At 35.0% G+C, this 13,160-nt stretch overlaps 1 protein-coding gene across 1 annotated transcript in view; it reads right to left on the bottom strand.

Moving 5' to 3' along the window:
- The window catches only part of LOC150096368 (methyltransferase-like protein 25B), a 101,676-nt gene that overhangs the window by 67,051 nt on the left and 21,465 nt on the right, over positions 1–13,160 (bottom strand). Inside the window, exons 3-5 of the mRNA XM_090409042.1 lie at positions 8,563–8,699; positions 4,603–4,733; positions 3,022–3,186 (exon numbers count right to left, since the gene is read on the bottom strand). Coding sequence (XP_090265168.1) covers positions 3,022–3,186; positions 4,603–4,733; positions 8,563–8,699 — 433 coding nt within the window. The remainder of the gene's footprint in view (positions 1–3,021; positions 3,187–4,602; positions 4,734–8,562; positions 8,700–13,160) is intronic.

Genomic DNA, 13,160 nt, shown 5'->3' with positions numbered 1-13,160 from the left:
CCCTCCATACAAGAAAAGCCACTTTCACCCTCATACTCACTACCTCCTTTTCAAACTTCAGTGATGGCCCTTATCCTTGTTCTACATGAAAAATCACTATAGTGTCAATCCTATATATCTCTCAACAATTTACATGTTTCGGTCATGTCACCCCACTTGTCTTCTATCCAAACTCAGCAAACTGCAGACACACAACAAACTGCAAGAGTTTGTTGTGTGTGTGTGTGTGTGTGCGCGCACGCACATATATATACAGAGTGATCAAAATTAAAGTCTTTTGTGGACCCTATTTTGGTTCCTGCGGTGCACATGCCATATCAAGACACGTTGATGTGCCTTACACAACTGTCTGGAAAATTCTATGGAAGATTCAGCATTTCTAACCATTCTAAATAACCCTGACATGGGAGTTGCATCCACAGGCCTTTGAAAGTCAACTGACATTTGCTTAACATTCCTTGCTCAAGTAGAGTTGGACACTGTATGGCCATGGATGATTTTGTGGGGAGATGAATGGAACTGTGAATACCCACAATTGCCAGGTATGGCTATGCAAAATCCACATGCAATCCAACAAATTCATTTTTATTCACAAAAAGTTACTGTCAGGTGCGGGTTTACTGCTTCATTTATCATTGGACACTATGATGATTTTTCATATAGCAGAAAAAGGATAAGGGGGCCATCACTGAAGTTGCAAAAGGAGGTGGTAAGTATGAGGGTGAAAGTGGCTTTTCTTGTATGGAAGGTGGATGGATCATGGAAAGCATTTTCTGATAGGGTTTGTGAATGTGAAGATGGTGAATAGTATGATATACTTTGTGTTGTCTAAAATGGACTTCCCACAATGAGTCTTGTGATTCCATTTTGATCCATTTTGGATCACATTCCCTTATGGTGAATTTTGGAACTGCTTTTTATTTTCTCAGATATCGCTTCTGCAAGACACAAAATGTATTCCTGCAAAGTTTTGCAATATTTGGATCACTGGATCATTGGACTCAACTTCACAAGGCCTTTAAACAGGGATACATTAATTTTGATCACATATGAAGACCTTTGTCAGCTGGGTCCTGTGACCTGCTCAGTTATTACTGCCGAGAGGTATCACAATATGATAAACAATTTTGTTGTGTCACAGCTACAGCAGTGCCTGTGCATGGATTCAGTCATTTTCATGCAGGATGGGGGTCCTTTCACACATCATTCAATCCATACAGGAGGTTCTTTTTCACAGAAGTCAGAGTGACAGCCATGCATTTCCCAATGCATGGTTGCCTCATTCACTTGATCTGATCTCCTGTGACACCTGGCTCTAAGAATTTCTCATTATTGAGCTCATCCTGACAACTTCCCAGTGCTGAAAGACAGCATGATGCAGAATATGTACAACATCAGTCCTTGCCAACTGCATTCTGTCATTGAACACACAAAGGATGTAGCTGTGGCATACTGGGAAGGGAAGCACACTGAACAGTACAGCCTGTGAATGCATAATAAAAGTGAATTGTTTTCACTTTTCTCTTTCTTACACAGGCAGAAAAATTACTACATCTACTTTCAGTGGCTCCTGATCTTAAATTGGATCACTGGGTGGTGCTCCACAAGGCTTTAAACAGGGATACTTAAATTTGATCACCCTAGATATATGACTTGTTTTATTTTGTAGTGGTTTGTAGAGTACAGTTTTTTATGTGTGTCATAAGGCACAGATAGGCATCAGTCAATCAATCAGCTCTAACTCGGCGTGCACACTTTTTCTGTGACTTTGAACCCTTTTAAAATGTCATTTGAACCTGGTAATTCAGGCTTGTTTGCTTTATGAATTTAACTTCGGTTTGAAGCCTTCAGAAGGTATTTGGAAAAGATGCAGTAGCAGAACATACTGCACAGAAATAGTTTATAAAAAATTTGTTTCTGGTGATGAATCACTTGAAGATGCACCACGTTCAGGAAGACCCCCACTACTGATAATGAAGAATTACATGTCACCATTGAAAACAATTCAAGACTAACATGTCAAGAACTTTTACAAAAGTTTAATGTGAGTGATGAAACAATTTGTTTATATCTGCCAACTGAGAAAATCACGGAAGCCCCAAATAGGTCCCACAAGCATTATCAGATGACAATAAACTTCAAAGGCTATCAATTTGTTCTTCACTTCTTTTACATAATAAAAACGAGCATGATTTTGGATTACTTGCCCACTTGTGATGAAAAATGGATCTTGCACTCTAACAGGAAGTGAACTTATCACTAGTAGTCACCAAACGATCCAGTACCACACACTTCAAAGGCACCACTTCGTTCCCAGAAGATTATGCTTTGTGTGTGGTGGACTAGAGCCAGTCTTGCTGCAGGCTAAACAGTTATAGCCAAGATCTACTCGATGCAACTCAAGCATGTGCAAGATGAGTTACTTCAGAAACAGCCAGGACTAGTTAATCAGAAGAAAGTGCCATTCTTACAGAACAATGCAAAACTTACCTGTGAGAAGTGTGCTTTAGGATGGGAGATACTCCCACATCCTCCATATTCTCCTAACATTTCTTTTTTTGGTGCTAGACAATCGCATGCAAAAATACACAGTTCTGCAATAAAACAGAGATTGAAGCAGAAGTTGCTAGGTTTATTACTTCTACAGGTAAAACATTTTATAAAAGCAGAATTTATAAACTTTTATCTCGTTGGGAAAGCGGTTCGAATTAGTTCCACATCCACTGTATTCTCCGGACTTGACACAAACTTAAAAATTTGGCTCTGTGGGAAAAAATTTCTTCAAACGAGGATGTCATCAAGACTGTCAATGACTATTTTGCACATTTTGACAAATCCTAGTTTCTATATGGGATGAAAAAATTGGAAACTCGCTGGACCAAATGTGTAGACCTCGATGGAGACTATGTTGAGAAATAAAGGTGATTTTTTCCAAAAAAATGTATTTAACTTATTTTTTTATCAAACTCTTCATACAACATTCTTATAATGAATGTTTTGCATAATTTCATCAAAATTTACCTGATTATCAAACTTTTTTGCTCCTGCAACATGCTGACTTTCTGCTTCTATGGTGAGAACCTTTAATCCATATGAAAAAGAAAGCAACCTAGAAAGATGCCCCTGGCCAGATCCAATGTCAATGACATGATAACAGCTACAATTTTTCAAAACATCATTGATAACCTGAAAGCGATGTGAAACTTACAAAAGAAGAAACATAAAAATTAAAACATGCAAAACAACTTTTCACTACAAAAAGTTTAAATAAGTCCATAATAAGCTGCTTCATTCTTCATTCATAACTTATTTTAAAGGTATTAACAACACTAAACAAACCATTTTATATATATAAAAAAATGTTTATTAACTAGGTTAAATTTTGCTGGATTTCAAACAACATCTTCAGAGAACAAAGCAGCATGTTATAGTTTACAAAAGACAATGAGTAAGTGAAACAACTCAAACTAGAAAATGTTAAAGGGAGTACAAAAAATAAGTAGAAAGTCAAACATCAACTTAAACAGGCCTAGATAGCTTTTAGTGCATGCCTAGCATTACTGCATTTGGGTTTCACATGTCTTCTAAATAAAAGATCAAGAATGCTTTGCTATGATTTTTTCTTGAGATAGATATGACCATGCTATATTAGTTCTAATTTTAAGATATAAAACACATTTCTCAGATCACTGGTCACATATTTTAATAGCATGAAATTCATACTGTTGACTATCCAACTTTCAAATTTAAACAAATCAGTTTCATTTTTCAGGAAAAGGAAAGTGACCTAAAGATATTAAATGGATAAAAATCCTATTTTATTTTATAGCCAGTAAGTGAAACTCAAGATCGAGAACTACGATCTAAGAGTTCCAATGCCGAAAAGCTATCGGCGAAGGCAATATTGCTATAAAATAAAATATTGCTATAAAATAAAATAGGATTTTTATCCATTTAATAACTATTAAATTGCCAGAAAACTAGCCTTTTGGCTTTTCATTTTAATGACCTAAAGATAATTGCAATGTTTGTTCAAATATATAACATTTCAGATTTGGCACTCTGTACAGTATCATAATCAGCAGCCTACTAATTACTTGTGTGCATGCATGCTTGTGTGTGTGAGTGAGTGAGCGGAGAGAGAGAGAGAGATCCATTTCCTCAGAAATGTTCCCAAAAACTTCAGTACACGTAAGTAAGCCAATCTCATGAGAAAATAGCAGGATTTTTATCTGTTGAGGATACATGTTAACTAACAGACTATGCACACATGGGATTAACTGCTCTTCATAACATTAATTAAGATTATACGAAATTAAGTTACTTAGCATTGACAGCTAATGAGCTGTGCATGTTATGGAAAGATAAAATGAAATTGGAAAAAAAATACAATAAAATAAAAATACATACATATATATATATGTTAAGAATACCAAGCAATTTTTTAAACCTGGTTTTACTCCATTTACTCCAAAAAAAAAAAAAAAAATTGCTTGGTATTCTTAACATTTATTATACCCAAGGTAAAATACTTTCTACATATATATATATATATATATATATAGATACATAAAAGTAGATTTAATTACATCTGATATTTACCTGTGAAAAACGAACGATTTCATGCTGTTTTTTGGGTTTCACATGTCTTCTAAATAAAGGATCAAGCTGTACATGCTGTCCTGATATATTTTTGAATTCATCATGAAGGGATTTCCACTCAGAAGATGTAGCTAAAAGTAAATTATGCAAAAATGTCTAAAAGTGATGCATAGTAACAAAAAATAAATATACAGTATATATATATATATATATATATATATATATATATATATATATATATATATATATATATATATATATATATATTTTTTTTTTTTTTTTTATTTAATTTTATATCATGTATAGATCTGGCCTTTTGCCTAAAATTAATAATAGAGCAAAGAAGAGAATATCATTTAGAAATACATATTACATTTATTGACTTTAAAAGAATTTGATAAAGTTGAAAGAAGCATTTTATTTAACATATTAAAAGAAAGAAAGACAAATACCAAATAATATTCCAAAAGTTATCATAAGTATACATATGAAAATAATCAAATACAAATACGATTCAATTATGAACTATCATATTCGAGAGAGATAAATCAAAATAGAATAAAAATTTCCATCAAGATATTAAACTTTCTCCTACTGTGAACTTAAAGACCCTCTTTTTTTCTGATGATCAAATAATAATTACAAAATGGCCAGTCTCCGAAAGGAAAGAAAATTATTACTATAGTTATTAATCCCAGTAGGGATAAAATATCATATAAAGTTAAATGTCCATTTGTATAAACAGTACTCAGATATCTACAACCACAGAGCACTGATAGCTTCAATATTATTCAATTTAATCAAAAAGTTAATTTCAATAGCTAAAGTCAAAGGCTATTTATTGATCATCACCACCATGAACTATTATAGATCTTTTGTTTCAAATGTGAAGATATTATTATTACATGCTATCGAGTTCCAGGCTCATGATGGGGAGGCCACTCCATACTACACAACATAATTCACTGCAAACTGCACAGCATTCCGTCTGTTAATTGCATGTATTCTCTGGTCAGTTTCTCTTTTTTGGCAGGATGAAAAACCTGATACCTTTGCATGAGACTGGCTAACTCACTTCTAAGAAATCTTTATATGCGAGTCTGTATAAAGATTTCTCATAACTGTGATGTAAATCAAGACCAGGTCTTTTCCAACAGGTGCATAATTGTATCTTCAAAGTGTGCTCTGTACAGTTACATTTATACATTACAACAATTTTTTTTAAGCTTCCACCCACAAAAGGTTATTGCAAACATAGGGTACAGACATTACTACTGTAGATGGATTAAGCAGTGTTTTCCCTTTTTTATTAATTTTATATATATATACAGTCATACTCCAACTTACGCGAATCCGGAGTTACGCGGTTTCTTATATGTACATATTCTTGTCCTGCCTCACTACTAGTCGCATCTTTCAGGCGCCGGCCACATTCGCCAGTGTTGCACATGCTGTGAACAAGCACTGACATGTTTTGCGTAGTCTCCATTCATACACGATTTTTATAGTCTACAAACCTTGCAATTGTTTAATGTTATGTTCTTGATAAAAATTTTATCACATAAAAAAAATAATAATGTCATCCAAAAGAAGCAAGTCCGATTCTTCTACAGCTAGCAAGAAAAGAAAAACATTGACTTTGGAAACAAAACTCAACATTATTAAGGATTTTGAAGGCGGAATGAAAATTTGTGAGCTAGCAAAGAAGTTTGATCTATAGGAATCCACAGTAAGAACAATCATAAAAGAAAGGTTTACAGATTTTGGAGGACATAGATTCTAATGAGGAACGAATTGTAGCCACAAGGCAAGGAATAAAAAAATCATTATCTTGCTATGAAGAAATTTTGCGTGACAAGAAAAAGACATTATGCTTCAGACGAATCTATTAGATTTTAAGAAACCATCGACATCAAAATAACTTTTTTTTATGTCCTTTGGTCCTAATTGTATGTTTGTATATAAAAATTACATGCAAAATTATACCCAGAGTTACGTGAATTCGACTTACACATTTTTTGTTGGTCCCACCTACCGCATAACTTCAGGGTTTTACTGTATATATTTTGTATTTTTATTCATTTTTTACCAAGTCCAAAAACTCTGGCCTAGAAAAGCAAACATAGAACTTTTTTAAGTCACTTCAGGCCTTCAGTAAGCAGGGCAGTGGTTACACACTAGGCAATGAACTGCATTGCCCACCTAAAGACATCACAAACATCTATGCCCACAGTGGGATGAACCTACAGCCTGTTAGATTGAGAGCAAATATACTAGACACTCAACCAACCAACCACGCCAGCAAACTAATCTACTACCCAAAGATACTTATACTTTATTTAGGTGGGAAATGAATTTCATTGCCCAGTGTGAGACCACTACCCCACTTATTGGAGACTTGAAGTGGTTTAAAAAAGTTCCATGTTTGTTCTCTAGAGCAGTTTCCAGACTATATAAAAATAAATTAAAAAATTACAAAAAAAATATACAGGTAGGCATTCAAAAATCCGGCTCCTTCAGAATCTCTGGCAAGGATTTTGGAGTGCACATTTTCAAATTTACTGCGTTGGTGCGCCACCGTTTTCTGTTTCTGTTTTGATGGCGCTGTAGTCAATAAGCATTGCGATAACCTGCTTATTCCTTCTCATTTTATCATTTATTTGCTGCTGTATAGTCCCATTATGGATTTAGCAAAGAAAAGAGGTGGCGTAAAACTTAAACATCGAGCGTTGTCCATCGCAGAGAGAGTGGAAGTGCTAAAAAAACTTGATAGTGGCGTGTCTGTGCGAACCATTTGTGAAACATATGACATTGGCTCTTCAACTGTGTATGATATTAAAAAATTAAAGTTCTTTTCTGACAGTGTATCAAAAAAGCAAATGTTTGTAAGAAAGTCAATGACGGAGGGAAAAACTTTGGAACTGGACCAAGTTCTCATAACCTGGTTTAATTTTCGTGTAAGTGAAGGTGTGGAAATTTCTGGTGATTTATTAAAGGAACGAACCAAAATGTTTCATGAAGAGCTTGGAATGCAACACAAGTGTGAATATTCAGAAAGTTGGCTGCATCGTTTCAAGTCGCAACATGGCTTACAGTTTCTACACCAACACTATCTATCTATCGCTGATCACCACCACTAGTATTTCCACAGACAATCATAAACATCCATGCCCATGGTGGGATTCGAACCCAAAGCTTTTTGGTGGGAGAGCGGATACGCTAACCACTCGGCCAGCCAGGCTGGCATATATTATAGGCATGAAAGACAAAGTAATGTTAGTAAGTTTGGTTGCCATGTTGGAATATGTGGAATTTTATGCTGTTAATTAAGACTTGCTAAATGTCAAGTTAACGGTCTTATAATAGTTTTATTAACTATCAGCAGTAAACTTACGAGATTATTTAATTTTGTACAAGATACTGCAGGCATACTAGATTCTGCCTCCTCTGAATCAGTAATCCATAATATCAGATATTGATAATAAAACTACGAGGGGGGGGATGAAAAGTTCTGATAAACACCTAGAACAAAATTGATATTAAAGCAACTCTTCCTAATTATTTTTAAAAAAAAAGAACAAATTATTATAATTTGATGCAACATGGAGGTTAAAGGGTTTTAAGATATGTTCTTTCTTGTGGTTATATCAGTTGCTTTAATATCATTTTTGGTCTAAGTGTTTATCAGAACTTTTCAGCCCCTCCTCACATATTAAAAAAAAAGTGAAATTACAAGTTCTCCCCTTTTCAGGATCACATCTTTTAAGTAATGCAACATCAAGGAATTTTGTGTTAAAGGACAACTACTATTACTTTCGGAAACCTTGGGGTCTCTTATCACACATACTGAATTGGAAGACACAGATTTTCATTCCCTCCACCCCATTAATAGATCTAGCCTAGACAGGTTGAAGGAGTTTAATGATCATTCTTTAGAATATTTATAAAAAAATATCATACCTTGAATCTCTACTTTCAGAACTTCAGCAAGAAACTTTAAAATAGGATCTGACAGTTTAATAGCTATTCTGTACAGTGCAAGATTTTTAGCCACAGAACGCAATGCCTGTAGACTAAGTGGTGCTACTACACCACAGCTGCAAAAGAAATATAGAATTACTGAGGATATGCATGTTAAATAATAACAACAAACTATAAATGAAAGAAACCCGTGTTAAAACTTATTTATTTATACTATTTTAACATGTTTCATAGGCATCTTCAGTATAGAAAAAAAATGGGATGGCAATTGAACAGCAAAAATAAAAAAAAAATAGCGCCACATTAGTAGTTAATGTAAGACAACTAAAACAATCAATATTTTCCAAACTGAAAAGTTTCTAAATTCATTTACTAAAATTAACATGTATGCTGCAATAGAGACACTGCACTACAACTATTGCTAAATAGTTTATATTGTAAGTTTTTAAGACTAATGTTATTATATATATATATGTTAAAGATACCAAGCTATTTTAAATATAAACCTGGTTTTTTACTCCATTTCCCAAGTAAGCAAACAGACAAGTCAGTCAAATTTGTGCCTGCAAGTGTTCCAAGTGTAGCTGACCCTGCACATAGTGCAAGTCAAGGCAAGTCATGGTAAAGGAAGAATAAGCTCTGATCACTATTCTTAATATTTACCCTTAATGCAAAGCACATCTCCTGGAGGAGATGTATGATGCTATGTATTAAAGGCAAGGGGTCACTACCCAGACCGGTTTCGACCTTTATTGAGGTCTCGTCAGTGGGAGCCAGGCTAAGAAATATTAAGTTTTAAGTAATACAGAGCTTATAAATATTTTACTAAAATAAGTTACCATAAGGTACTTTGACCTTATTAAATAAAAATCTCAGGATGAGAGATAGATGTAAAAAGTTTTTTACCTTGGGTATAATATATATTAAAGATACCAAGCTATTTTAAATATAAACCTGGTTTTTTATTCCATTTCCCAAGTAAGCAAACAGACAAGTCAGTCAAATTTGCACCTGCAAGTGTTGCAAGTCTAGCTGACCCTGCATGTATTGCAAGTCAAGGCAACTCATGGTAAAGGAAGAATAAGCTCTGATCACTATTCTTAATATCTACCCTTAATGCAAAGCACATCTCCTGGAGGAGATGCATGATGCTAAGTATTAAAGGCAAGGGTCCACTACCCAGACCGGTTTCAACCTTTAGTGAGATCTCGTCAGTGGGAGCTAGGCTAAGAATGTTTGCTTACTTGGGAAATGGAGTAACAAACCAGGTTTATATTTAAAATAGCTTGGTATCTTTAACATATATTATACCCAAGGTAAAAAACTTTCTATATATATATATATATTTTTTTAAATTAATAATTATACTGACTAAGAACACCAAGAAAGGTATGAAAACTTTAATAAAACACAACTAGTTTCGTCAGAAATGCCGACTTCTTCAGGTGTGTAAATAATAACAAAAAACTGGAAAAATAACAAGGTAAAAAACATGGACTTCTCAAATTAACAAAATAGGAATAGCAGCAGTCATATTTGAACTGGTATCCACGTGGCAGGACTAGCGCGAGTTGTAAGTGAGTGGCAACTGATTCGAGAGCGCCAGAACTCAATCACTCTGCTGTGGACATCAGGCAAACTGTAGCTTCAATTGTTGTTTATGTGTGATAGGTCCAGAACTATTTCTTTTGATTCTACGATACATCTCTAAAGTTCGTCACCACATTTATGGATATTGGTCATAAAAATCCAGTCTATCTGGTGTTGAAGCGCTTCTAGATTAGAGTTAGCTGAGAAAAGAACATGACTGGAGAGTGCGCTTACACGGGTTCTTTTGCAAGAGATGTAGAGATGTCACATTGGTGTTCCTCAAGACGTAGTGAAATAGAGTTATCAGTCTGTCCATAATAAGGTTTACCGCAGTTGCAGACGACTTTATAAACTCCTGGAAACTGAAGCGGGTTGTGTTTTGATTTGGGGCGACTCACAAAAGAACAAAGCTTTGGTAGGGTGGTGAAGTAGGTTTTAATGTTGAATTTCTTCATAATTTTTGCCAGTTTTGGAGATAGAGAGCTTTATGAACGGCAATTGGATGTGAGTAATAGGATTGGAGTTATCTTCTTGTCGAGGTTGGATACGTGGGTGTATATATATATATTATAGCTTATATTTAGAAACTCTTCTATATTTCTATATTATTCTCCAGCTTTTTCATTTTTATGTATATCCCATCCACAAAAAAGGTTGTAAACTAATATGTGTGGGACAAAACTAAGATAATCCCAAAACTGTGTTTTGGAGACCAAAATTGGAACTTTGTCAAGTCACTTCCAACCTCCAATAAGCAAAGTAGTGCTCTCACACCACATGAAGAAAAATCATCTACTACTTGAAGACATTTAAAAATATTCAGTTCACAAGTGTTATTCACACCCACAGCCTGCTAGAGGTGTGGGTGTGAATAACACTTGTGAAATATGATTGAGATAATGGAAATGCCTTCACTTGAACAACCAGGCTAGCAAATGAACAGAGATAATTTAATTTCAATCTCTCTCCAAAACAAAATCCTCATAAAAAACTTCAGATTTTATCTACAGTTCAAAGTTATTGCTATTTCAATAATTTCAAGCTGCTTCTGATATATACACTTATCACTGAGAACCTATCTTAGGTTCTCATATGATGACATGTGAGAAGGAAAAAAAGGTGTGAAAATGACAGAAAGGGATATGGTGATTCCATGATGGTATGGTGTGTGTGTGTGTGTGAGAGAGAGAGAGAGAGAGAGAGAGAGAGAGTGGTAAAAAAGGAGAGCAGAGAAATACTCATTCCTATGATTGCAAATGATTCAATGTATAGATTGTATAAGAGAAATAGTCAGCATATCGATGTATAGGGTGATTTAATGATTACAAGGATTTCTACATGCAGGATGGATTACACTGAAAAGAATTTCATGTTTGGTGCTTGGTGAAGTTGTTGTTCAGTGAGAAAAAAAAAACAAAAAAAAAAAAACAAGAATATAACTCATGGGCTATGAGTTTTAAGGTGAGAGATCAAATTGTGAATAAATACATAATCAAGAGTGAAAGAGAGAATGGTATGACAGGACTACTTCTTTCAGTTAAAGTGATAACTGCAGCAGTGCAGGTAGGAAAATTTGGTACAGGAATAAGCTTTCGATGCTTATTTGAAATGGTCAGGTTTTAAGAGTTACCTGAATACTCATCAGCTGGCTACTATGCATATTTTGCACCTGATGGGAGGATTTATCATGCAAGAATACTGGAAATGGTAACAGCATCTGAGAATCTGTCTATAAATGCAATGATTGTTATACCTTCAATTACCAAGAATAATCATAAAACTCTGATTCAGATAGTTGATTGGCTGATTAAGAATTTATTTGTGCAAGGTTCATAAAGGTCATATTGTGCCAAAACAAAGACCACAGCAGTACAAGGTAATAATACACACAATAAAAAAGATATAAATTAGTAAATAATATGTACAAAAAAGCAATTAAAAGTACATTTTAAATAATTAAAAAATATATTAAAGCAGTATATTATTATTATTATCCAGGCCTCCATGGAGTCGAGACTCATCATGGGAGGTCATTTTTAGGAAACACAAAGTTTATCATACCACCCCCTTGAACCCATTGACCGTTCCCACTCCAACCACTCTTTCAGGCATGCATTCCAAGGTTCAACCACCCTCCATGCAAAGAAACCACTCCTCACCCTCTTGTGCACAGCCTCCTTTCATAACTTCCAGGGATCGCCCCTTGTCATCGCTCCTTCCTGCCATTCCACCAAGTGAAAGAACTCTCCAATGTCTACCCTGTAACTGCCTCTTAACAGTTTAAAAGTCTTGATCATATCACCTCTCCTTCTTCTATCCACCAAACTCTGCAGTCCACATTCCCTCAGTCGATCCTCATAACTCATGTACAGTCCTGAAACCATCTTTGTTATCCGCCTCTGTACCCTTTCCACAGTCAATTTATCCCCTTCAAATCCTGGGAACCAAATCTGAGAACAATAGTCTAAGTGTGGTCTGATCAGGGTCTTATACAACAGAATAATAACTCTTTTATCTCTGAGGTCAGCATCCTTCTCAGTATTGCAGCAATCCTCTGAGTTACTCTCACCACCTTTACAATATGCTCCCTGAATTTCAGTTTTCTATCAATCATCACCCCCAGGTCTCTTGTCTCCCCTACCTCCTCCAGTACAGCTCTTCCAATGGAGTATGCATCCTCCCATCGATGGATCCCAAACCTCAAGACTTTACATTTTGCTGTATTGAACCTACACACCCATTCATTTGCCCATCTGCCTAGTTTATTTAAATTGTCTTGCAGGGCTGCCACATCTGCAAACAACTGAATGTCTCCTTGCAATCCATTGACAATATCTTGATATAAAGGTTGAACAATATAGGTCCTGTGGAACCCTACTTGTAACCTTCTGCTTCCTTGATAATCCCCCCACCATACACAACATATGTTGTGTATGTTGTGTATTGTTCACACAACAGAATAGAGAACCACTTTCTCTATTCTGCTT

The sequence above is a fragment of the Typopeltis vanoorti genome, chromosome 19 (assembly GCF_054136105.1).
Source record: "Typopeltis vanoorti isolate ZY-2024b chromosome 19, IOZ_Tvanoo_1.0, whole genome shotgun sequence".
Lineage (NCBI taxonomy): Eukaryota > Metazoa > Arthropoda > Arachnida > Uropygi > Thelyphonidae > Typopeltis > Typopeltis vanoorti.
The sequence above is the reverse complement of the archived record's forward strand: the minus strand, read 5'-3'. Positions and strand labels throughout refer to the sequence as shown.